The 27,719-nt window shown below is 36.9% G+C and overlaps 1 protein-coding gene across 4 annotated transcripts in view; it reads right to left on the bottom strand.

Moving 5' to 3' along the window:
• Positions 1–24,922, bottom strand: part of unc5cb (unc-5 netrin receptor Cb) — a 211,189-nt gene extending 186,267 nt beyond the window's left edge. Inside the window, exons 1-2 of one of the 4 annotated variants that reach the window (XM_067397300.1) lie at positions 24,462–24,563; positions 23,964–24,020 (exon numbers count right to left, since the gene is read on the bottom strand). Coding sequence is in view for 1 of the 4 variants with exons in the window: in XM_067397298.1 (XP_067253399.1) it covers positions 24,462–24,582 (121 nt within the window). In the remaining 3 variants the exon portion in view is untranslated. Of the gene's footprint in view, positions 1–23,963; positions 24,021–24,461 lie in introns of all 4 variants that reach the window. The other 3 variants (XM_067397298.1, XM_067397301.1, XM_067397299.1) reach the window with 3 other exon arrangements.
• Between the last annotated feature and the right edge of the window lie 2,797 nt (positions 24,923–27,719).

Raw genomic sequence — 27,719 nt, 5'->3', positions numbered from 1 at the left:
GGGACTCTTGTTTGGTTTACTTTGCGCTGTTCTTTTGTTCTCGGATATCTCTGTCTTTGCACTTCGTATCGACAAAGAAATTTCTGCTGCGGCAGAAACTACGCTTCAGCCCATCATTATAAATCAGCCTGTTAAGAGTTATAAAATTTTAAAGAGCTGCTCTCTGGATTCACTCAGGGGTCTCCATTAAAGAGACCGGAACAGATGACGGCCAACACGGCAACAAAGCGAGCCATACGTCTCTTTCAGTATTACCTAGCAACTCAAAATACACTCCATTTACTTCCTTAATGAACATTCCTGGTAGTGATTGATTCATCAATGCATGTTATTCTAAAGAGGAAAATATGTCTTTATAATCTTTCATGAAAATATAACAAGCTGCTACACCTCTGAAACCAGCTCCGATTCGTCTCTCACAACCAAATCCTCTTATTTTATGGCTTTGTGCCATCCAATCATTTCCTGATGGATAAAATCATGCGTTTGTTGCTTAATATATTATTATCACATCGCATTACAGGGAAAAATGAGTACGGCATTTCATTATGGTTTTAACCTGTTACACAAAGCCTGAAAAATGATCATTTGAAAACTCCAAAACAGATAAAGATAAAATGCATGAGGCTAACAATGAAACATCCCATTACAGGAATTAAAACAGGTTGTGAATAGCATGTAATGCTGACTTTTCAGCCTAACAAATACAGGGAATGTGGCAGGGTTACATTTCCATAAGAAAAAACTGCATGACACTAACAGTGAAACACAGGGATTGTTGCTGTAGCTCTTGGACGTGTCCCTAAACTACCAACCATCTTGGCAAGCTCTGTAAAACTGTAAGGCCTGTAACACGTAACCGGATCTTTGCCACAACGCTGTTTCTCACAGAGAATCTCTCATCTGTTGGGAGAATGCATAGCGAGCATCATGTAAAGTGAGACGCAACCATCTAGTGATTATATCCCAGCAACCCCCCGCTCGATGCTGTATGTACACACTAACCCCATTAAATGCATTCCTCTGTCTACATGCCCAAAGCCACCAAAAACAAAGAGAAAACATGAAAAACGTCAATGTGTAAGAGTCATTTTGTTTGTATGTTAAAACACTCAGTGTAAATGATTGATTTTGGCAAATTGCTTTTGGATAAAAAGCTATTGTTGAATAACGTTGGCTTTTTGACGAACTGCTTTTGTACCTGTCTGCATCTGCTAAATGCATGAATGTAAAAGTGTCTTATAATTCAGTGGGGTTCTATATAGCATATAACTCTAGGGATCTTGACTCGATTTTAAAGAACTACTTATGCCAAAAAGGTTCTATAAAAGGAGAAACGTCTTAAATGATTGCATGATACTTTGATGTTTAACAGGCTATTTGATTTTTTTGTTTTGTTCTAGTGATAAAGTATGTTACGAGCTTTTTAATTCATAAAATTTAATTAAAATTAAAAATGAATGAAAACAAAATTAAATAATTAAAATGATCCCATGATGGAAAAAGGCTCTATATATAAAGCGCCTGACGGAAGCCTTTACGATTCTATATAGAACCTTTTCTTCTGAGAGTGTAAATATAAATGCATCAGGAGTCACTGTAAATAAACCACTGGCAGTTATCTATAATTTTAGTTTAGTTTCCAACCAATTGAAGACAAGAGTGTTCGGAAAAACTCATTTTTGGAATGTCATTTTGGTGAAACTAGAATCACCTTTAAGCTTACTAACTGCTTTACAGAGAGGCTGGCGAGATCTAGTGACGTCACAGAGCTATTTTCAAACTTACAGGGGAAAAAAAAGCCCAGAAAAGAAAGAGTCTTTCTCTAAGCAGCAGTGAGAAATGAGAGCAGGAGATTATAAGCCTGGTGTGGTCTCCGGCATATTCTTGGCTGTAAGAATGAAGACAGATAGCAGGCATGAAGGGCTGGAGAAACCGAAGGGGAGGGAGGAAAGAGAAAGACAGAGAGAAAAACAGGCCACGCTGTTGGGCGTGGAGCACAATAGGGATGAAATATGGTGGCGAGCAAAAAGATGCTGATTAGTGGACGGCTTCCCGGAAAGATCTACCAACCCAACAACTGAACTCCTCCTCACAAAGATGCTTTCCATGGCCGCCTGTGGCTTCAGGGGAGATTTTCACCCTGCGCTCCATCGCTCCATCCGGATTGGCCCTTAATCTGGGAGCCTTCAGGGCTGCGGAGGCTACGATTAACAACGGCAGGGAGATTGTATGTTCCTAATAGTTACAGCCTCCAAGTGGCGTAACGCAATTACAGAGGCTGCAGACGAATGGCTAATGTGCATGCAACTAGCTGCCTGATATGGATCAGGTATTGAGTTGGCTGTTTTTAATTCACTTTCCAGCACAAAAAACGGGGGCATTAGTTAGATTAGATGGGCTTAGGATGGGAGGGGTGGCTGAGGCCCGGCGGAGGGCAAGTGAATTTGTTTAGTGCCGCCTGTCAATTACCATCTGAAACCTTCTGCTGAACAGTTATTTATCTTCAGAGGTGAGGGGAAGGGAAAAAAGACTCGACAGGACAAAACAAGGCCCGAATACAATTAATAAAGAGACTGTCCATTGACGAGGGCTACTCACGACTGTAGGCGAAGCCATTTGGGTTATGACCATCAAAATGATGTATGAGGCAACATCCAAACCTTCTTCTTAATGTATTCTGATCGGAGCAGAGAAGTCTGGGAAAGTGCAACATCTACAGCGAAACAGGACAATAAGCAAACTAGAAGTGCTTGCAGGGCAGCAAATGAATACCATTAAATTATGGGTAAAATAATAAAAAAGTGCTGCCTGCGGAGATTAATAGTACTATGCATGTAAGAAAGAAAGCCAATTCAGTAGGAAAATGCATGCAAGAAAAAAAGGTTGCATGATATGGGGAAAGAAAAAACTAATTGTGATTTTCTGATAAAAATTGTGATTGCAATTTAAAATTCCATTTTTCCATGTTTGTGGTGCTTGCTTGTAGGGCAGCACAAACTGGCCAAAAATTCTGTGATTATATATCAATAAGACTATAATAATATTAAATATTACACAAAATAACAAATATTACTATATGATCCAGTGTTTCTCACAGGAATTTGTAAAACTGTGGTGGATGGACCTTGGTCCCTCCGCAATAATATTTTTGTACATTGTTCAACGTATGAATTTAACAAATTTAAAAAAGTCGCTGAATTGACTTGTACCTGAACTTTTAAGGGGACTCAACCTTATTTTTAGTTGTGATATAGTGTCTCAGTCTACATTACATTCACACTGCTGTTTTAAGAAGCCAAACAATTAGAATTGTGCTTTGGATTTTAGTTCGTTTACCAGATACTTTGCCAAAGCAATGGCAGAAAAAAAAAACGTTGTTTTATGTGAGAAGTTTAAATGTATTTCCAGTTCATTATGAATCTGTGGCGGGACAGATTTGATTATGGAAGACAAAGAAAACATTGCAATCTAATTATCTATAAAATAAAAAATAAAAAAAAAACTATAATTTTATAGCATTAAATTATGGGTAAAATCATTTTATAATTCTACGCAATATAAATAGATTTGCAATAGAAAAGCCATTGAGTTCAGTAAGTAAAGATTACTATTTTTAATGCTTTTGAAAGAAGTCTCTTATGCTCATCAAGCCTGCATTTAGTTGATAAAAAAATACAGAAAAAACAGTAATATTGTGAAATATTATTACAATATAAAATATTGGCTTTCAATATACTTTAAAATATAATTTATTTCTGTGATGCAAAGCTGAATTTTCAGCATCATTACTCCAGTCTTCAGTGTCACATGATCCTTCAGAAATCATTTTAATATATCACAATGATGTCATCACTGTTGCTTAGAAGAAGTTAAATGGGAAGTTAAATAGTTCGACTGAAATAACTGCAAAAAAAGAATTTAAAAAAACAGCGCTGCCTTGCAAACACTCATACGAGAGTCATAATACAGCTAGGGAAAATTACCAACTTCACAGAAATGCACAGATGAGTTGGGCAGGTTTTAGATTTTGTGACCAGCTGAGAGAAAAAAACGAACAAATGATCAAAAAGCGCCGCGCCGTACAAAGAAACAATGCGGCTGAAATCTGCATATGGCCTACATTTCTTTGTTTTGAGCACACTTAAAAACCTTGATGACTTTGTTCTCTCATAAAAACGATTATTTTATGAGCATCGAAAAACCATTCAGATCCAAATGCACATGGATTGTTCTAGTGAAACGTTTGAAATGTTCACCTTTGGGGAGGCTGGGAAAGGCCATGCGAGACCCTAGTTAACAAATCATTATCTGCTTCATCTCTTCCATATCTGGTGAGAAACTCGAACCGGCGTTTTTTTCCCTCTCTTACAGCACATTCAGCTGGCTAAATAGAAAAGAAAATGGGGCTACTGTTTTCACCTCCAACCCACACGCACACATAATCGCAACAATATGGGGGAAAAATCCAGGCATGGGACGCCACGCCAGCTCAATGATATAAAGTTACTGCGGCTGGAGGGAAAATGCTTTTTATCATTTGCAGATTACACAACACAAGGGACTTTTCTGTAACCCCGAGACCACCGGGACAAAGAGCGACTGTGACTAATCTGAAATACACTTTTAAAACGCTCCATCACAAACTATCAGTCACAGACTCGCAGTACGTCAATGCACATCTCCAAGAACCTGAAGAAAGATGAAAGGAAGGTAAAGAGACTCGAGGACAGAGTGCCTCAGAAGCACTGGAGATGAAATGACGGTGGTCTTTCTCCGAGAAACGCTGTCTCGTTTTTGTCTAATGTTGACCCTTTCTGCGATGTCGTGTCTCAGACTGGCTCTCAAATGTCACTCATTTCTATTTCACAGGCTGTTTGCACTCTTGAGAGATTGCAGAAATGCTATCCTGTGCCCTGTCAGGCACTACTGAAAACAAACGAGAGAAAACGCAAGTCCAGTGCTAAAAAAGTAAATATTCATGGCCATATTTCATGTGCCTACGTCGCTAAATTTCAACCAGTGTGGAAACAACTGCCAGAATGAGAAATCGGCTGAAACCAGACGCGGCCTGTCTCTTCTATTTCTTGCGTTCCTCCTAAATGCAGCACACAAAAGAGATCAGATTTCCACACAAAATCATTTGCACATGACAAGGAAAGGGGATGAAAAAGGAAACATGTATATGTGCAAGCGCTTGAGCTTTGAGGTTTTGATTACCATATACAAATAGCAAGAAAACCAGTCAAGAATAGCGGCGGTTAATGCATCTGAAAATGCCTTGCTGGGTTTAGGAAGAAATCGGAGAGTTTTGCTATCCTAGGCTCCCTCATCCATCCTCCTGTTTACTCCTTTTCCTTTCTGGCCCTAATCATTGCTTTTGTTGGCGCAGAAGCTCAGCGCTGGAACACGGCGGTACAATAAAACATTTCCCTCACAACAACAACGATAAAGCACAAAAATGTAACCAGTAAAGTGCAGAACTTTTGCAGCTTTATTGAAAGAACAACCATGTCGAGATTTACTGACACGTTTTCCTCACAAATGCGACTGTGCAGCGGGTAGAATTTATGTGAGCAGCTACTGAAGGAAAGCATTCAAGGGGCTGTAATTCAAATCTGACAACTCCCTGAAACGGCAACGGCGGCGTTCGGCACTTCAGACTCGTGAATGAGCGCACCGCTGTTCCCTTTAAACAACTCACTGGTCCAGCGCCAGCCAGAAACTGGCAGGGTCGCCCGGCGCCCCTCGGCCAGGAATCGATACATTTCCCGTGTCACGGGCGAATCCCTGCCTTTCCACGAGAGTGTGTTAGAGACGCTTAATGCACGGAGAATCAGCCAGCGCTCATTATTGCACAGAGTTTATGACCCCTGACTGACAGAGAGAAGCCGCCAACTGCATCCTGCAGACAGATGGAGCTAAAAATGTCACAAGTTAATAATGAATGCACAGGCACATACACATTAACAAACTATGGCAGCGACACTACGGGTGGGCGGTGGGACCGAAACATGCAATGAGTAATTCTATATCATCGGTAACAGTACTTCACGGTATAGTTACTGACACTGGAATTCCACTGGAAAAATGGGTCATATATTAAAAAATAGTTTCATCTCTCTAGATATTTCCAGTGAATAAAATATTTTACAGCAAGAAAAAGTACTTTTTTTATTATTTCATGTAAAGCCCTGGTCACAAACCAAAGGTTATTCCTACAGACATAAAATAAGGAAATGGATATATAAAATAAGTGAAAACCAATATATATATATTTATTTATTTGTTATTTATATATATATATATATATATATATATATATATATATATATATATATATATATATATATATATATATATATATAGTATGTATAAATAGTAGTATGTATAAAATTGAAATCCAATTTATATATAATGAAATTATAAACAAAAATAAATAAAATTATAAATACATAAATAATATACATAAATAGATTATTTATATATACATATAAATAAATTAAATAAATTATAAATATATAAATAAATTAGATTTAATATATATATATATAAATATATATATTATATTATATTATATTATATATATATATATATTATATATATATATATATATATATATATAAAAAATGAAAAAATATATAAAAATAAAATTAGACATATATAAATGTATAATATATAAAAATGCATAACATAAATACATAAAAATGAATAATATAGAAATAAAATTATAAATACACAAATAAATAATAATTATATCTAGATTATTTATTTATATATGCGTATAAGTGAATTAAATAATTAAATTATAAATATACAAATAGTATATATATATATATATATATATATATATATATATATATATATATATATATATATATATATATATATATATATATACACACACTCCTACATACGCACACACACTCTTTAAGGATACTGCTCCCGTAATTTGTAATTTTTTCAGTTTTTTATTAAATATTAAAAATATGAAATATAAAATATTGCTAAAACAGCTTCATATAATGAAGACTTAAAAAAAAATAACACTAAATACCCAAAACAGTAAAAAATAATATTATAAAATTCACATTAGAAGTCACATTAGAAACCATAATAAAACAGCCATAAAACTATGACCAGACATCAATTTAAATCTATATTAATGCTCCACGTTGTGCAACTGCGGATGAGTCTCTGCTGGCTGACACACTGTAAACACGCCGTCGTGCAGCCCATCCCTAACCAACACTGAAAAGTCACAGAAGCTTTTGTGCATGAAGTCAAAAATGGCTGCTTTCAGTCGGCCTGTTGTCAATAAACACAAAGTCACTTTTTCTCGTCCCAGTGCAATGCTGACTCTCCACTTTATCCAGCCGTTCACCACTTCCATTACGGTTTCTATCACTTTAGAAGAGGATATATTATTTATCTCCTCCCCTGTCTATGTTTGGAGGGCCTCGTTTGGGCCGGTAAACTGTTGTTGTTGTAGTTTAGTGTGGAATTTTCGAAGTGCCCACAGGAGACGGAATTTTCGCCCTGATTCCAGTAGTTCTATTTTAATGGGCTTTTTAAACGGTCAAGATTTAATCAGAGGATTCCGACAGAACGCGTTTTTGCTTCCCGGGTGATTTTTATGATTTGAACGCAGTTAAATGCAATTTTGGGGTCGCTTGGTCCTCATTGAGGGCCCCGTGATCAACGATGGACACCTTCTCGTCTTTGGCAGTTCATCCCAACGCCCTCCATTCTCGTGGTATGGTTGTGATAAGCTTTTCCCCGCGGGTACGAACGCGGCAGGTCATGCAGAAAGCCTTCATTAAGGAGACTTACTACTGTACGATTCTCAATCGGGCTCCTGTGAAATTAGCCCCAGCGAGCATGGCCCAGTTAAGCACTCGCGGCTCACAGGACCCTTGGGAAACGGCCTGGAGATGTGACTGAACATGAAAGTGCTGAGTTTGGGTTTACCAAGTGATATCACACGCAGATAAACTAATGGTCCAAACAGAGCAACTGCTTATACATGGAAAACACAGACAAACACACACCAAGATTAAGAGAACCACACCAGAACATGAAAGAGAGAGTTGAAACGCTGCAACATGAGAAACCACAACAAGATCGTGAATCATAAAAGTAGCACAACGCAGATAGATTCTCATTACTTTGTTCTGCACTAGATACTCAAACGCCTCGAACGGATCACACAATATGTGGCTCTAATTTAGCAGCTCATTTAACCGGCCGAAAACAACATTAAACATTGACATTGTGACACGAAGCATTCCCGCACAGTTTAAAACTCCACTTGGCAGTTTTGTAGATAACTTAAAAGAAGAAATATGGGGGGAATTATCCAGAAGATTGATTCTGGAGAGATGAATGCGTGGTATTCATGCGTCTTTATCTGACAGGGCTTGTGCTCTCCGGGCCTTGGGTTTAGTTATTCTCTCTGACAAAACATGTTGGGGCCGGGTTGAGGAGGTGTCAGGAGGAGAACGCTTCATCAATGTCTGACGGCGAGCTGATAGGCTGCGCGATCCGACGCAGGGATCAGTCTAAAATCCCCAAATGGAGAATGATAACCTGCAGGATTCCCTCTGTAGAGCGAATGGGCTTTCAGACCCTTCTTCTCATCTACTTTCTTAAGAAATATAAAGTTCTAACAAATGTGAAAAAGTAGCTTGAACAATCAAAAGTTCTGAACAAGAATACTCTAAATATGCTGGTAACAAAAGATGAACAAATGTTGTCCCAACTTTCCATCTGAACAACCCATTTTACAGTGACCATGTTATTGTGGTAACTATTATTTAAAATGATCATTGCTTTACATTTGACTGGTTTTATTTATGCTGAATTAAACATTGAATTGAGCATGACATTTTCAAGCTGAAATATTATGAATAATATTACAAAAAATAGCTTGTAAATCTCTCACTAAATATTGGATTCAATCTTTTTGTCAACTTGTTTTCTTTTAATCAGGACAGGTTTTGTATTTCTTTTTGGAATTGATCGATCGTAGGCCTTATTTATCTGAGCTTACGTACCTCAGTTTTTCTTTTAAAATGCTTTTATTTTGTACAAAATGGCACACTTGTGGTTTTCACTGTCAAAAATGACCGGCCTACAAAAAAGCTTATAAATCTCTTCTTATGCTTTTTTATCACCAAATATCAGATTAATTCTTTTTATCAACTTGTTTTCTTTAAATTAGGACAGGTTTTGTATTTATTTTTGGAATTGATCAATCGTAGGCCTTATTTATCTGAGCTTATGCACCTCAGTTTTTCAGTGAAAAAAAGACTTATTTGCAGATAAGTTTGTCAATTTTATATTAAATATGAAAGAAAATGGCACTGTTTATCACAATAGTTTGCTTTAATATTTAACCAGAAAGTTTTTTTTGTACAATAGGGCACAATTTTTTATTGAATTCAGTATTTGGTGATAACATAGCATAACAAATTATTTATAACCTTTTTTTTGTTGTTGTTGTTGTTGTTGTTGTAGGCCGGTCATTTTTGATAAGTGTGACTTTGTGCCATTTTGTACAAAATTTTGGTTAAACATTAAAGCACACTATTGTGCAATTTTCATTCATATTTAATGTTAAATAATATGCTGAATTAAACACATTTTCAAGCTGAAATATTATGAATAATATTACAAAGACAGCTTATAAATCTCTAATTATGCTACATCATCCCCAAATATTGGATTCAATCTTTTTGTCAACTTGTTTTCTTTTAATCAGGACAGGTTTTATATTTCTTTTTGGAAATGACCGATCGTAGGCCTTATTTATCTGAGTTTACATGTGAAAAAAAAAAAAACATTATTTGTGGATAATTTGGTCCATATTATATAAAATATGAAAAATTGCACCGTTTATCACTCTAATGTGCTTTAATATTTAACCAGCAAATTAGTTTTTTTTATTTTGTACAATATGGCACAATTATTTATTGAATTCGATATTTGGTGATAAAATAGCATTTTTTTTTTTTTTTTGTAGGCCGGTCAAGTGTGACTTTGTGCCATTTTGTACAAAATAAAAGTATTTCAAAACAAATGTCCTGGTTAAACATTAAAGCACACTACTGTGCAATTTTCTTTCATATTTAAATGTAAAATTGACAAAATTATCTGCAAATAATGCTTTTTTTTACTCAAAAACCTGCATAAGCTCAAAGAAATAAGGCCTACAATCAATCAGTTCCAAAAAGAAATGCAAATCCTGTCCTAATTGAAAGAAAACAAGCGATTCCCAAAAGATTCCCAGATCCAATATTTGGTAATAAGGTAGCATAACGAGAGAATTATAGGCCGGAAACATCACAAGAGTTATAGGGTTTTCAACACAACACAGGGTTAGAAATGTCCCGCTCAAGCTTTGAAATAAAGACGCAAAAGTACCACAGTATGATCCCATGCAACACGCATCACATATCCCAAGTGTTCTGGGGGTTTACGGTAGTGTTTGTTGAAGAAACAAACTGAAATCTAATGACCTTGCTCGACTGTGCATTCATGAGACTCTATTAGCGTCGCAAATTGACTGCAGTAGTTTGCCTTTTTTAAGTTGTTGCTCTTTTATATATATATATATAGTGCAGAAATAAACTGTTGTGAACAACATTTAATGTTGACTAACCAAGATCTTCTCTACTGCCCACAAAGCACCTGTCCATGCTAATAAAAAACAACTGTGGGTCTGTGCATTAGCACGACTCAAGTAAAATCAAGCTTAAATGGGGAGCATGGCCTGAGGCAGTGTTTCTCTAATGACCCATCATGCACCAGACCCTCTAGTCTCCCTTTGAGCTCCGACTTTACTGCCAAGTCAACAGTAGGACTTACACTGACCTCTTATCATCTCTCTGGCTGCATGGGGCCTTTAATGGAAAGCAGAATCCGGCGAAAACCTCAAAGTACCAAGTAAATGTATGTTCTTGTTTAAGCCTCATAAAAACAGGAAAGCACAAACATTTATCTGTGCTATGCTTTCATCTGCTGTCTGCAGAGCTAAAGAATAACAGAGCCAGGAGGCTGATAAAGTGAAGATAGGAAATGGAAACGCGTGGGTCTCATGTTCCCATGATTCCAGCAGGGCGGTGATTGCTTGTCCCGGCCTCCCTCTAAGGTGAACAGCGGTGCATTGCCCTTTCATTACACAAGACTTCTACATCAGTATGCACAACAAAAGTCCATCCCATGATGGTCAGTTTGGCCGGCGGACAAGCGTTATGCATTAGCAAGAACACTAATAATTTGGCAAATGTAATTTTAGAGGCTTTGTGGAACTCGGACTGCATGCATTTCTCAGTCTTTGACTGACATACGGATTCAACACGCAGTCACCTCTATACTCAGGAAGCATATGGCTGAGCATTTAAGGGTTAGTAATATGATTTTTTCTTCTGTACTAAGAACTTGCTAGTAAACTCACTCGTGCACGTTGTGAGAATATCCCAGCAGGCATCTTGTTTGATTGGACACCACTTTTTGCCAACAGGGAGAGCCACCACACGACAGCGGAGCTAAAAGCAAAGTGTTTCTGGTGGGACTGTGTGCTTTTTATAGCCGCGGCCCATGCATGCAATAAGCGAAAAACGGTGTTCTGCCATTAAGACACAATGACAAGAAAAATATGCAAGAACAACCATCTAAAATGCAGGATTATTGTGTTGTTACAAGACAAACGATGCAACATTCTGCTTCATTTAAGAAGGTCAGAGGTGAAGAGTGCATTTTCTGCATCACTAGAGAGAGCAAATAAAATAATGACTTTTCAAATATACTACAAGGAATATGCATATGATTTGACTTATTTTATGCATCACTACCACTGTGACATGAACAAACCCCACAACACAAAGCATTAAGCTTCACTGCGCAACTACACTGCAAAAAAAAAAAACATGGTAACATCAGTTAACTATGAACAATACTTCTAAAGCATTTATTAATTTTACCTAATGTTAATTTCAGAATTTACTGATAAAAAGCAGGGTTAAAAACAACCCAAGTCGGTTGAAAATGGACAAACCCAGTGAATGGGTTGTTTTAACCCAACAAATTGGGTTGTTTTAATGCAGCGATTGGGTTAAATGTTTGGGTAGTTTTATTTAACTCAACTATTGTTTAAAAATTACTATTACTAAGTATTGTTTGCTTAAAATTAACCCCAAAATATGTTGGAAATTAACATTTATTAATATGTTTAATAAAATATTAATTAAACAACAAACATTTATTAAATTGCTTATTGATTATTTTTGTTTCCTCTAGTAATTATGCGTCTGATTTTTCATTTCCAACCTATTTTGTGTTCATTTTAAGCCAGGCATATAGTCATTTTTAAACAATAGTTGCATTAAATAAAACCACCGAGCAAACATTTAACCCAACCGCCGGGTTTGACCATTTTCAACCCAACTTTTAGAGAGAATGTTAATATTATTTAATAGACCTGAGCTGACATAAATTAATAATGTAAAGTTGTTTTTTTTATTCAAAACATTAATAAATACTGTAACAAATGTACTGCTCATTGTGTTAGTTAACTAAAGGGACCTTATTGTAAAGTGATGCCGATTTTGATGTTGTACATAAAACTAGAGTATGTATTACAAGAAAATACTATTTCAGTCTTTCAACTTCAAAACTTCATTTAAAATCAAGGTGTTACGATAACTATATTAGCCTCCACACCTGCGGACGATATCATTCAGTTTATTGTAATCGTGCTGCTACATCGTCTGTCGCTTTAATGATTAAATCGCATCCAAAATAAAAGTTTGTTTTTACAGAACATATGTGCATGTACTATGCATATTTATTTTGTATTTATAAAACACATACATTTAAGAAATATTTACATGTGTATAATTTAAATATTTATTGTTTTTTATATTTTACATTTTTCTTAAATACATGCATAGACTTTTATTCTAGATGCGATTAATCGTTAAACAGCCCTTCAGCTCTTTATGGATGGATTTTGATTGGCTGTGAAAGTTTTCTGGAAAGGTGATTCCAGCGATATTGTCGTTATCGTTATAGTTGTGCTGTGGATGCTTTTATATTTAAAACAATTTGTCTTTATCCTTACAGTTATCGTCCTTGGTGTGATTGGGCCTTTACTTGCCATAATTATTTGTTTTCGAAGTTTCGGAAAGTACGGTTCAGTTTGGTGACCTTCATAAATGAACCAAAATGTTACGTCTGAGCGTTTTGCGCGGTTGGACGCCGGCGCCGTACACCAGCGGGGCCAGTATGCGGTCGTGCACATTTACGTCCGGGCGTCGTCCGCTCCCAGAAGACCGAACTCCATCCTTCAAACTGTAAAAAGAGGCGTCACTCTCCTCTCCATATTTGCCCTGAGTGAAACCCCTTGACTCTCATCTCTCTCTCTCTCCATTTCCTGATCACAATTACCCTCTCCATGAGGAGCAGGGACTGTAAATTACATTTCTCTGATCTTCAGCTATAATTGGACACTGAGGATTCTCCGAGCAGTAAGTGGAAAACAAAGAGGCTTTGAGCGTTTGGGTTTGGATTTCACAACGCCACTCATTACATTAAAGGAGAAGCGTAACATCACTCCATATTCAAAAGCACACATGACCACGGTGTGGCCGAGCCGGTCTGTTAAAGAGTTCTGTTGACAGACAGGTCGGTCACTTCTGCAATGCAATGCTTGAAGTATCTCACTAATGGACTGATAATAGAAGCCAGTGCTGCACTTTGATGCTTCCCCTGTAGTTTACAGGGTGACAGTGTGTGATTAATTGCACGCACTCCACTCCCCGTTCGCTTTTCCTCTTTTCTGCAACGAACAGAGGCTGTCATTGCCGTGACTTTGCTCGCTCACCTACCCGCACAGCTGGATACGGCGCATTTCGTCGCAGACAATGACGAGTGCATACTGTAATACATCTTTTACACAGCCAGAGCGCCACGTGACGTCAGGAGAAGAGAGCTGCAACCTCAGCACGCCTTTCGCAGCAATTATCACGAAAAAATATCCTCAGCACGGGGGAAGGCCAACAAACAGCATGCAATGCTGACGGCCCACAAGTTTCTGATGACACGCCGTTTGGCTCGACCTTTACCTTCACTAACACGTGACTGCGTTAGATGTCATTTTCTCCAACTAAAACTGGCATCCTGAGGGAATTACGATACACGGTGGCACTAGGTCATAGTATAGTAGCCGCTCAGCGCACAATGCTGCCTTTGTGTTTCCAAATGCATTTCGAGAACAACCATGATGACTGTAACTTTAGTAGCACCCGTGAGACCCGGCCGTTAGGCAATGAGGGAAGCGGTTAGAGTAATGATGATCGCAATAACATTCTCACTTACACTGAATTTTTTGAGCATTGAAAATATTTTCATACAAATAAAAGCATTAGGCCCCCCATTCATAAACAAAGCTCAGAGGACACATAGAGAGTGAGTGGACAGACATGGAAAAAGTGAACTCACGCTTTGACGCACTACGTTTTTTTAAACAGCAATTATAAGAGAACAAACAAGGCCTTTGTTTGCCTACAAAAAGGATAGAGAATTGCATATGGATATCCTGCAGAAAGAGCCTACATGACAACAAAAATGCACAAGAATGGATTATGCACATCAACAAAGGTTCTGCATATTCAAATAGACAGCCGGTCTACTTCAGCTTCCAAATCCACACGGCCTTCTGCCGTTAAAGAGGATGACAGGATCGTCTCCTGTCTAAGTACTGTCAAGGGTTCTCTGGATCGGACTGCGTGGTTTTTATCCGCCTCTTGACTTTCACAGTCGCCTCTTATTCATATTCAGCCACTTGTGGTGAAGATGTCAGTGATTTTACTGTACTTGATTCAGGCACTTGCTCTTTATCGCTCTCTTCTCCTCCTCCTCGCAAGGGCCAAGAGAACACTGGAACAAGTGGGAATTCACACACTTAATTAAAACAAGTGTATCGACAGTGAAAAATAGGTGGATAAGGAGAAGAAAGGAGTGTGAGGGAATTTTTTTTGCCACGCAGAATAGCTGAAACTACTTAAGTAACACTCTAAAAAAATCTTGGGTTATTTTTTCTACACAAGTCCTGGGTTGAGCCTTTTGGGTTATTTTATTTGGGATGTTTTCTGATGTTTGGGTAGTTTTGGTGTTACCCAGCTCCTGGGTCAGACGTAACAACCCCGTGTTTGGGTAGTTTTTATGTTACCCAGCTCCTGGGTCAGACGTAACAACCCAGCGTTTGGGTAGTTTTTATGTTACCCTAATCCTGGGTCAGTCGTAACAACCCAGCATTTGGGTAGTTTTGGTGTGTTACCCAGATCCTGGGTCAGTTGTAACAACCCCCAGAGGTAGCTTTGGTGTTACCCAGATCCTGGGTCAGTTGTAACAACCCAGCGTTTGGGTAGTTTGTGTTATCCAGATGTAACAACCCGGTGTTTGGGTAGTTTTTGTGTTACCCAGCTCCTGGGTCAGATGTAACAACCCGGTGTTTGGGTAGTTTTTGTGTTACCCAGCTCCTGGGTCAGACGTAACAACCCGGTGTTTGGGTAGTTTTTGTGTTACCCAGCTCCTGGGTCAGATGTAACAACCCGGTGTTTGGGTAGTTTTTGTGTTACCCAGCTCCTGGGTCAGACGTAACAACCCAGTGTTTGGGTAGTTTTTGTGTTACCCAGCTCCTGGGTCAGACATAAAAACCCAGTGTTTGGGTAGTTTTTGTGTTACCCAGCTCCTGGTTCAGTCGTAACAACCCAGCGTTTAGGTAGTTTTTGTGTTACCCAGACGTAACAACCCAGTGTTTGGGTAGTTTATGTGTTACCCAGATCCTGGGTCAGACATAAAAAACCAGTGTTTGGGTAGTTTTTGTGTTACCCAGCTCCTGGGTCAGTCGTAACAACCCAGCGTTTAGGTAGTTTTTGTGTTACCCAGATCCTGGGTCAGTCGTAACAACCCAGCGTTTAGGTAGTTTATGTGTTACCCAGCTCCTGGGTCAGACATAAAAAACCAGTGTTTGGGTAGTTTTTGTGTTACCCAGCTCCTGGGTCAGTCGTAACAACCCAGCGTTTAGGTAGTTTTTGTGTTACCCAGACGTAACAACACAGTGTTTGGGTAGTTTATGTGTTACCCAGATCCTGGGTCAGATGTAACAACCCAGCGTTTAGGTAGTTTTTGTGTTACCCAGACGTAACAACACAGTGTTTGGGTAGTTTATGTGTTACCCAGATCCTGGGTCAGATGTAACAACCCAGCGTTTGGGTAGTTTTTGTGATACCCAGCTCCTGGGTCAGACGTAACAACCCAGTGTTTGGGTAGTTTATGTGTTACCCAGATCCTGGGTCAGATGTAACAACCCAGCGTTTAGGTAGTTTTTGTGTTACCCAGCTCCTGGGTCAGACGTAACAACCCAGCGTTTAGGTAGTTTTTGTGTTACCCAGACGTAACAACACAGTGTTTGGGTAGTTTATGTGTTACCCAGATCCTGGGTCAGATGTAACAACCCAGCGTTTGGGTAGTTTTTGTGTTACCCAGCTCCTGGGTCAGTCGTAACAACCCAGCGTTTGGGTAGTTTTTGTGTTACCCAGCTCCTGGGTCAGTCGTAACAACCCAGCGTTTGGGTAGTTTTTGTGTTACCCAGACGTAACAACCCAGTGTTTGGGTAGTTTATGTGTTACCCAGATCCTGGGTCAGACGTAATAACCCAGGGGATGAGTTATTTATCTTGGGCTTTTTGCGCCCTCTTCAGGAGAGAGCAGTGCAGCTCCGTCAAATTGGTGCACGTCTTTGGTAAAATACAGGTTTGTGTATGTTTTATTTTATTTAAAATTCATTATTGTTCTGTATATAGTTTCATTTTATGCAAAGCAACATACAGGGGGCGATGTGAGTCCCCTAAACGAGTGTCACGTCTGTCTTTTCACGTGATGGAAATGCCTGATTCCTTGCATAAAATGGTGGAAACAGGACAACGGAGACTGGTTGATTACACTTGAATTACTTCTAAATGTTTAATTTTTACTTCTAATATTTGTTAAACGACCTTAACACTCTGAGGTCTAAAAACGCGCCGGCGCGTTTTGCAGTTTTTTTTTTCACATTGCAGCAAAACAGACTTCAAATACTCCGTCATTTTTTGTCATAGAGACATAAGTAATATATCAATTGAAACTATAGAATGTCTTCTTTTATTTATATACACTCAAAGTAAAAACAAAATGTTGTGCTTTTTGTAAAATAAAGAAAACTAACATGATGCGTGATCTCTCCTCTCCCTCTGAACGAAATCCAATCTGATAATTCTCAGAAAATGAACTGTAACTTAGTGAATACTAATCACAGAAAAATTAAACTTATGTCTAAAAAAACGTTAAGATGTCAGGTTTTAAATCATGTAAGTCAAATCGAAAACAAACCTTCTGTGTTTATGTAATCTGTATGAAAAGAGAGCCATGTCAGAAGTCTGTGATTCAGCTCATTATCCGCTAATGCGGCCACGCCCACGGAGCCAGCGCTATTCAGACGCTAATTCTGAGGCAATACATGCATTCATCATCTCAATCGTGTTTTTATTGTCTTGAAAAGTGTTTATCTGGATGTAAAAGTCATGGTTAGCGAGCTCTAGAAGACATGCCGTTACTTCCTGTTTACTTTTCTTCTATGGATGAATTTTAGATGAGTTTTTGTTTCTTTAGCGCCCTCCTGCTGCTGTATGAATTGGAAACTCCATTCATGGAATAGCCTCTTCTTCTTTTAGATGAATTTGTGGACTAAAAATGCATAGAGCGCCCTCCGACTTCAAGGATAAATTGAAAACACCAGCGCTCATAGTAATGACAGTGAATATTAAATAAAAATAACTCCTCTGTATAGAAAATTGACATAAGCATATGAGAATCCAATATTTCTCCAAATGTGCATGCTTTTAAACTAAAAGCCTATATTCAGACTCTTTGCATCACAGAAATACATTATATTTTAAAGTATAATATAAAACCATTACTTTATATTGTAATAATATTTTTCTATATGTTTCATATATCATAATGAGCTTGAGACATCACAGAAGGTTTTTTTTCACAGCCTACCTGACTGAAATGCCTCATTAATATGCAAGTCATTTCAGCTCATTACTATCCAATTCTTTTGTCTTCTCAGGTGAGAATGGCCCATTTTCAGTGGTGATTCACGCCTCCTCGCATACTGTGTTCCTTGGCAAAAAGTGTCTTACAAAAACTAAATCAATATATTGTTTTATATGAAGGAGTAGGCAGCATAATTTTTACATAATTCTGAAGCAAAAATTCTAGTCTACAACCTCCAATACCCAAAAGTCTTGTGAACACAGATTTACTATACTTTTTTGGCCTTATTTCAGTGACTTAAGTTTTTTTGTTTTTTCAATAACCACGCATAAATGTTATTCCTTCAAAAACACAAACATGTACATACATGTTCCTCACATATTATTGTAGCCTAGTTTGTGCTGAATACAGTGTAATGACACTTTTGTCATTTATATGTTTATGAACAACTGAAAACAGCACAAATGTCAGAACATGTCAAAACTTCTCCAGGCCCCAAATCAGCCTCAGACTCCAGAGGGTTAAATGTAGGCAATATGTATTAAAACAATACTAGAAAATATGATAGAAAATAAAGGATTTTTCATGCAAACCAGTGGTTGTGTGAAGTATTTAAAAAAGTTTAGAGGATTTAAGTTAATCCGTAAACATTAATTCATGTATGAAGTAAAAAAAAAGAAGCTAGTTTTATAGCAAAAATGAATCAACCCATTATGCTGGGTTAAATAAACAACCCAATTTGCTGCGTAAAATTAACCCAACATGTGTTCTGTCCTATATTTACCCAGCCCTTAACCCAGTGTTTTTTAGAGTGAAGCCGTTCTTCAGATCCCCATGCGAACCGGAAACGTGTAGCTCATTAGTATCCAAAAACCTATGGGCCATTAATTAGTCGCAAACAATGTTCTCCCTAAATATCGACTTCTTAATGGACACAGAGAGACTTGGTTCGTGTTCCCATTACAGTCAATGGCATTGGCCTCCGAGGGCTTTTGGAATCGGGCTTATGTCATCCTGCGATGCCCTTCAGACATTGGAGCAGGATAGTTTTTCCTCATCCTTTCCTTGTTTCTCATTAACTATGCACAATTGTCCAGGGAGGTTTTGCTAGACTGGATAGGATTTCTAACAATCCGATTCCTGGCGTTTTTGGAACTGCAGTATGAGCCTGGAGCATAGCACTTTTTCAAATAATAAAGTAATATATAATTTAGAGTAGAACAGAATAAGTGATGTCCAAAAATACAAGATCAGAAGAATCCAGTCCACCTGCATGTAAACCGCTGAGGGAGGGTTAAAGTCAATGTCAAACACCGCTCGAAGGGAGATATTCACAAGGAAGGAGGTCTTTGTGCCATTCCTCCGTGTCAGAAACATGGCTGCCTGTTTACTTACGCAACAATTATTCAGCGAAATCCCTTTAATGGAGTCCCCACACTCCACTGCACCAAACGGACATGTTTAAGAAGGCAAACGGCATTGGCGTATCTGAAATACGCCACAAACACAAACTTGAAAGCATCTTCACCGTAGAGAAACCACTTTTAACTCGCCATGTTGTGCCCAAAGGAAAATTCATTTAATTAGTTCATTATAATGCAATCAAAGCATGCAGCTCTGAAAATACAGCAGAAATAGTCACTAACAAAATAATCAAAATAAATATTTATCTTACTCTTAATAGAAACAGGGGCTTTGGGTAAATTGTCAATTCAAACACTTCATAAATGTAAAATGAGCACCATTCTCTCAGAATGAGGCCATGAGTGATATTTTGATATATGCAGTATTCAAAATATTCACAAAGAAACATTACATTTGCATTTTGTGAAAGGGCTATAAAATGATCTATGATATAAAACAGCTTAAGTGGAGGAGATTGGGACACTTTTTCCTAGTCATATCAATGGCAAAATGTGTCCCAATCAACCTGAATTCACCCTATATACGTATGGGTCAATGACGTGACGGGTCTTTTTTTTGTCCAAAAGGCCTTAATAATAATAAAAAACAAAGATATGATATCCAAAGTATGTAAGGTAGTACAACTAGATCTCTTTTATTGAATCCAAAAGGTTTTAATTATATTTTGCTACACATAAAGGTATTTTAAAGATTTTGAAGTTCAAAAGATCATTCGGTTTAACCGTCCAAAAGCCAATGCAGCCATTTCATTTGTGATTAAAATATCTTAAAATGTAATAAATGTATATTTATGTATATATTTTTTTATTCTGGCATGATTTTATAATAGCATATATCAACATAGTGCAAAATGGTATTAAAATTATGTGTAGAAGTCGTGAGAATGTCTAGAAAATAGTCATTTGGAGTAACCAATATAAAGGGACCATTCTGGATCAAGTCATGTGGTCAGTATCATGTGACAGGATGTGACATCATTCAGACACCTGCAAAGGACCACATGGTCGTGAAGCAAAGTAAGTAACTCTCTTTGAAAAATTCATGTTTTCTCTTGACCATACGCATGTCCCGAAACATCAGGTCATTCGGTACAACCGCTATAAAACATGGAAAATGTTGTAATATTTTAAAAACTTGTACTAAATATATTGTCCTTTTGCTATATATCAGCCTGTTAGCATTGTTTGAAAATATTGTCATTCGGTATAACCAAAAGTGTCATTCGGTAAAACCAAAATTTTGGTTAAACCGAATTACTTTTTTGTTGACAACTTTTGTAAAAAATGACAAAAGCAGTGTTAATTGATTATAAAACCACATAATCTCATTGTTAACCCTTAATAAAACTTCAAAATTAATTATTTCTCCATTATGTTTTTTACATAAAACCTTAATTCATCAATGACCCAGATATACATTATATATATATATATATATATATATATATATATATATATATTATATATATATATATATATATATATATATATATATATATATATATATCACTCACGGCCTCACTCTATATATAGCAGAGATGGGGGGACCTATAGTTGGGGGCATATTTTATATTTTTAAATGTTGATGCAAACAAAATCCAACTATATTTATGCATGAAAAATTTGCATAACAATTGGAAACTCAGTCCCCCATTGATATACTGATATATATATATATATATATATATATATATATATATATATATATATATATATATATATATATATATATAGTCCCCCATATTGAGATTATATATATATATATATTATATATATATATATATATATATATATATATATATATATATATATATATATATATATATATATATATTAAACACAAAAACACACCATCACTGATTTACAGCAAAAAAGATCCGTTTGGAAAACAACTCAGATCAAATTCTCTTATCCTTTAACCGCAGAAAACAAAACAAATGTCCTGTAACAATATTTCAGAATTCATAACAGGTCTAAAGATATTAATAACAAGCACGAAGAGCTTTCGGGAAGGTAAAGATCTGTGTCTCCGCATAAACAACGACAAACAAACGTCGTTCTGCTCATTTCTGATTCAAACACACTCGTGCTTTTGTTTTCAAAGTTTTCTCAACATCACTATGAGCTCATAAATCTTAATCGGTCTTTGTCAGACACGTGATTTTGTTGTGTGTGACGTCACCGCGGCGCCATATTTGTGGTATCCCTGCTGACTGTGAGAATGAAAGAGATTACACGAGTTGAGATAACAAGCATATAACTCGCAAATATGAAAAAGCACAAGAACAAAGTTAAAATTTCATATCGCGATAAACTCACCAAAGATGCCAGGGACCGTTATTTGGAGAAATTTCCATCCATTCATAACATAGATCTGTACGAACTGACTGCAGTAAGTTGGAGTGCTACTGACCCCGCATTGCTACCTAAATCATCATACTTAAATATTGTTAACTGTCTTGTTTATGGCATAAACGCATAGTGAACAATTTAAAAACTATAAATCCCTCGAAGCTCACAGATATTTCACTAATGGGTGCAGGATTTATTTATGTTCTGAAGGAAGGACTGCGATAACAGTATAGTAACGATAATGATGATGATGTGTTAACTACCGTATATAACAAATACATGATTAAGGATGGTTTAGTGTTATCAGGAAGAATTTTGAACTAATACTACCCTTTTTTTCATGCATTTTTTTCTTTATTGCATTAAGTACATAAACCAATGTATAACACTATAAACATTGTTCCAATAAACAAGGCATCATCAGAGATGTATGTAGAATTTAATAGTGTATTTTATTATAGTACATTCTGATATAGTATACCTTTTAGAGCCAAAATAATTTGTAAATTATTGTCCTCCATCTACCTGTGTTGTCTGGGTCAATGACATTATGAGTCTTTTTTTGTCCAAAAGCCTTAATAATAATAAAAACAAAGATATGTCATGCAAGTTAAATATCTGATTTATAGATTGTGTATATTATTAATTATCCTATTAATACTATAAGTGCATATAACATAAATCTACAAATCACCCTGAAAAATTTTATTATACATGCTTTATTGTTCATGCAAGACTGGATAAAGCATCAGCACATTTTTACACTACAATTCTACAAAAGATTCAAACATGCGCAGAGGCACAAAAAAAAAAAAAAAATTGTAATAACGCCATAAAGGTTCCCAGGTTTGGCAGACCCGTATAGTACATTAACATCATCTCCAAAACAAACATCAGACATCCTGTACATATCAAGTCGGTTTACTTCTGCACATGCAGATCACCATCTCCTCCAGCCTCCTGCATCTTCTCAGTGTGAAGATGATCACTCTCTCCAGCCTGATGGACCATAGTGTTAGCTGACTGACTTGGGTAAAGTTGGTTTTATATTCGCACATCCGTATTCAATAGCCTTGTTAATCACACTACACTGGACATTCAGTGGACATTCACAAGTAAATATGTCATTAAACAATACTTGCCTATTTTGATCGACTGTGAAAAATGTTATAAGTTGACAATCGTTGGTTGTCAATATCATGTCGCTGCTTAAAATTCGCAAACATTAATTTATTGCATATTTATTGGAAAGTCTCAATTTATCAGAAGTCTGAATGTGCAAATATAAAACCAACTTTACCCAAGTAGCTGACTGGATTGTTTTTCCTTACGTCTGTGTGTGCATCTCAATCAGCTCTGAGCTCTTGAATCAGTATATTGTGTATACAAATTTTGTGACTGAGACCGTCCTGATCAGTGCCCTAACTAATGAACTAGGGAGCTGATTGAGACACAGCCTGTGTTTAATGCTGATGTGGCCTTAATGTAGGGAGGGATGGTGTCCAGTTGGGGTCAGTCTCCATAATCTTTAAGCAGGCTGATCTGCAATGAAATGAAAAGGTCCACAGACCACAGCTGTAAAAAGTAGTCAGAAAATAAGAATCAGTATATGGATACAGAGCAAAAATGTCGTACCTTAAGTATAAAAATGCTGTAGCAAAATTAAGAAAAAATGTAGACATATTCAAGTAAAGGGATTCAGTTTAAATTGACTTGTTTCATAGCACATACAATCCAAAACAATGCGTTGCTATAACGTTTTCTACTTTAGAAAACAGAAACCTCTAACTTACCTTTGTGAAATGTAGAAAGCAAACATACATGAATGGAGATATCTTGACGAAAGTGATGTCTCACCGCGGCAACCCATGCGATCCAGCGCCTGTTATTGCCTCTACATACTCTCCGTACAGCCTTTTTTCAAGTAGGAAACCGACTAAATCTAATCTCGTAGTAAAGTTTTTGACATTTTCTATCGTGGGACATATTATTGCAGCTTTTCACACAACAAAAGTGTGCCATTTTTACAATGAAAAGTAGCCAAAGAAGAAACAACTCTGCACTGATACAGAGATTGTTTGGATACCTCAGAAATGGCGGCGACACCCATAATGCACTTCGGTTTTCACGAGTGTGACGTCACCTGACAAAGACCGATACATGTTATATTCAATATAAAGAGATTTGTGACAATATTGAAATAACCAAAAATATCCAATATGATCTTAAACTCACAACAACAATAATAAAAGTACAGCAACAAGAATAATAACACTACATATTGTCACTATTATTAAATCCGATCTGGCGCAAATGGGTTCATAATTTGTTCAGAATCGCGAAATTTACATAATAGACAACAAATCACGCTGGCATGAAATATTATATTTGATAATCTAAGCAAATGATAACTGAACTGACTCATTATTCACCGAAATCAGATATTTGCACGTCTGTGTGAAGATGGATCTGTTTGACAACTTTTCATACGCAAATCTTGATCAATAAAATAACAAAACTTTATCTCGCTCGGTTCAGCAAACTTCAGTACAGATCGATATTTTCACCTGAATTGTTTTCTTACCTTGAGCCGCAGCGATGTTGATAAGCGATAAAATACTAAAAATCAACACAGTGATCATCTGCGGTAAGATTCCCGATCCGCCTGGATCTCTTTTCGCAGTCTTTTTACTTCTTCCCATCATATAAACAGTCGAAACAAGGCAAAAATCCGCCGTCAGGTGAAATAATCAGATGTTGTTTATAGTAAAACCAACGAAATCAAAGACTGTGGCGGAGAGTCGGTTATTTGCGGGGGAAAATCCGTTGGTTTTTACCTCAGCGCACTCTTCTGACACCAACGCCCGTCAAACACAAATGTTTGGGATTAAATATCCTCAGTTTGTCCTCTTCTGTGCAGTTTTTCTCTCAGGGCTTCGCGAAATGCTGTAAATTAGCCGTGAACGGGTAAAATCAGCTCTCCTGAGGTGAGTTCATGTTCAGGATCGGCGTCTGTCAGTGAAGTTCCTTCAGCGCGCGCTCCCCGCCTTCTGATGGAGAGTTGGAGAGGCGCGCGATCCCCGCGCGAGCCATCGGCGCTCCAGCCAATCCGAATGCGCACCGACTTTAGTGTGAAGAAAACCAGGTGCGGGAGCGCGGAGCGGATGTTAACCTCGATCAGATGCATAACTGTGGGGTGTTTTTATATCAAATGAGCTGTAATGAGATGATGAGAAGCTGGTCTTGTCACATGTCATTTAGATGTTATATGTTAGGATCGTTTTCTGCATATAATTCAGCTGAGACACTGAGATACTCATACCGAAATACTATAGAGTGAGGGAATATAGTATATATATATATATATATACACACACACATAGAGAGACATAAATATATATATATATATTTACATTCATAAATATATATTCACACACACACACACACACATATTATATATATACATTCATTATATTTATATATATAATGATGGTACATATCTATCTATCTATATATCATCTATATCTATAGTACATACATACATTTGTATGCATACAAAATATATTTACAGTCTCTCTCTCTCACACACACACATATAGTCATCGTACATGTACATTTACATACATATATTTTTACATACACATATATTAATATGTATATATACATACATTATATTTATATATAAAGCCTAATGATGGTACGTATCTCTCTCTCTCTCTCTCTCTCTCTCTCTCTCTCTCTCTCTCTATATATATATATATATATATATATATATATATATATATATATATATTTGTATACATACAAAAATATTTGTATAGTCTCTCACACACACCCACATAGTCATCATACGTATACATTTACACACATATATATTTACATACAGACATATATTAATATATACATACATATATATTCATTATATTTATATATATATATATATATATACAGATGGTACATATCTATACACACACACACACACACACACACACACATATATATATATATATATATACTCATTCTACAATATTTCTTACTTATACATACATATACATATTATTATTATTTCTTTACTTCCCAAAAATGGTTAGTATATGGAGAACAGTATACAATTGTCAATATGATTGTTTTCTGACTTAAAATGCATATAATTCACACAGGGAGGTTTGAAAATGACTTTATTGTAGTTAATGTTTTACTCTTGGTTCTGATCCATGACACTGAGTAAACAAGAGGAAAACAAACCTCACTGGAATCTAATCAACAAAACCTTTAAGTACATTTGCTTTGCTTATCACTGCCCTCCTGTTATTCATTTAGCTCTGCTAATTGCCCAAAACATGCTCTCTTGTCAGAAGGCATGATCGATAATTATGACAGGAAGAAAACCACAAACCATGATAACTGAAGTGAGCTCGCAAATCCTGCTGCCGGCGTGCCGAGCCTGTGATAAGAGTCTGTGATTCAGTCTTCTCTATCTGCAGGTGTTCACGTATGATGCATGATGTCATGGCTTAATGGTTAAGGATCCGGGCTGCTGACTTCAGTATTGTGGGTTCGACCTCAGGTGGAGTGACCTAGAAACTGGAGAGCTGCTGAAATTCCAGTCCTACTCGATCACCGTTGCGCCCTGGAGCGAGACACTTAACCTCGGGTTTCTTCAAGAAGGCAGTTCGTGCTCTTCAGTCGTTTCACATGATGAAGCATCTGCTAAATGGCCAGTAAAATAAACAGCTTTACATTGAATGTACTTTATAAAGCATGCTCACTAAAGACACACACTTGTCATGTTTTTCAAACTGATTTATGCATCCTCATATTTTCAATGTAAAGTGTTAAACAGCCTCAGTAAATATTATGTAAGTCTGTAATGTTTACCGACAGAGGTAATGCTGTTTACGGCAGGAGTTCAGCGAGTCAGATCATACTGCCTTTAATCTTGGTGAGTGACAACTCAGAAAACCCATTTACTTGGGTAGTGGTTAACATCATGGGTGGCCTGCCTGTGTAATCTCATACATGGAATTCCAAGTGTCTTCCGAGGCTTTGCCATGATTTTCCGTGAGGATGCGAGTCTATAGTCAAACGATCCCTTTGTTGGGCTTTTGTTTGGCCACAATGGAAACAGTATATAGAGCAGAAAAAATACACTGCATCCTGAGCAAGCATGCATTCTAAAAACAACCCAAGTTGGGTTGAAAATGGACAAACCCAGCGAATGGGTTGTTTTAACTCAGCGGTTGGGTTAAATTTTTGACCCAACCTGCTGGGTAGTTTTATTTAACTCAACTATTTTAACTGTTGCCGGCCTGCTAGAGGGATGTTTGCCATTATATATTTAATACAATAATATCTTAGTCTAAATATACAATAATATTGATAACATATCATTTGAAAGCTTACAAATTGTAGTTTTCATATTTGTAGTTTTCTGAGTTTTAAGACAAATGACAGAGGAACAGTAATTTATTACTTTGCAACTAAATTTTCAGACTGTTTTAACCCAGTGGTTGGGTTGTTTTAACCCAGCGAATTAGTTGTTTTAACCCAACAATTTGGCTGTTTTAACCCAGCAGATGGGTTGTTTTAACCCATCGAATTGGCTGTTTTAACCCATTGGTTGGGTTGTATTAACCCAGCAAATTGGCTGTTTTAACCCAGTGGTTGGGTTGTTTTAACCCAGCGAATTAGTTGTTTTAACCCAAAAATTTGGCTGTTTTAACCCAGCAGATGGGTTGTTTTAACCCAGCAGATGGGTTATTTTAACCCATCGAATTGGCTGTTTTAACCCATTGGTTGGGTTGTTTTAACCCAGCAAATTGGCTGTTTTAACCAGGTGGTT

Source organism: Chanodichthys erythropterus, chromosome 10 (genome assembly GCF_024489055.1).
Source record: "Chanodichthys erythropterus isolate Z2021 chromosome 10, ASM2448905v1, whole genome shotgun sequence".
Lineage (NCBI taxonomy): Eukaryota > Metazoa > Chordata > Actinopteri > Cypriniformes > Xenocyprididae > Chanodichthys > Chanodichthys erythropterus.
Note: the sequence above shows the minus strand (reverse complement) of the source record. Positions and strands in the feature narration are given on the sequence as shown.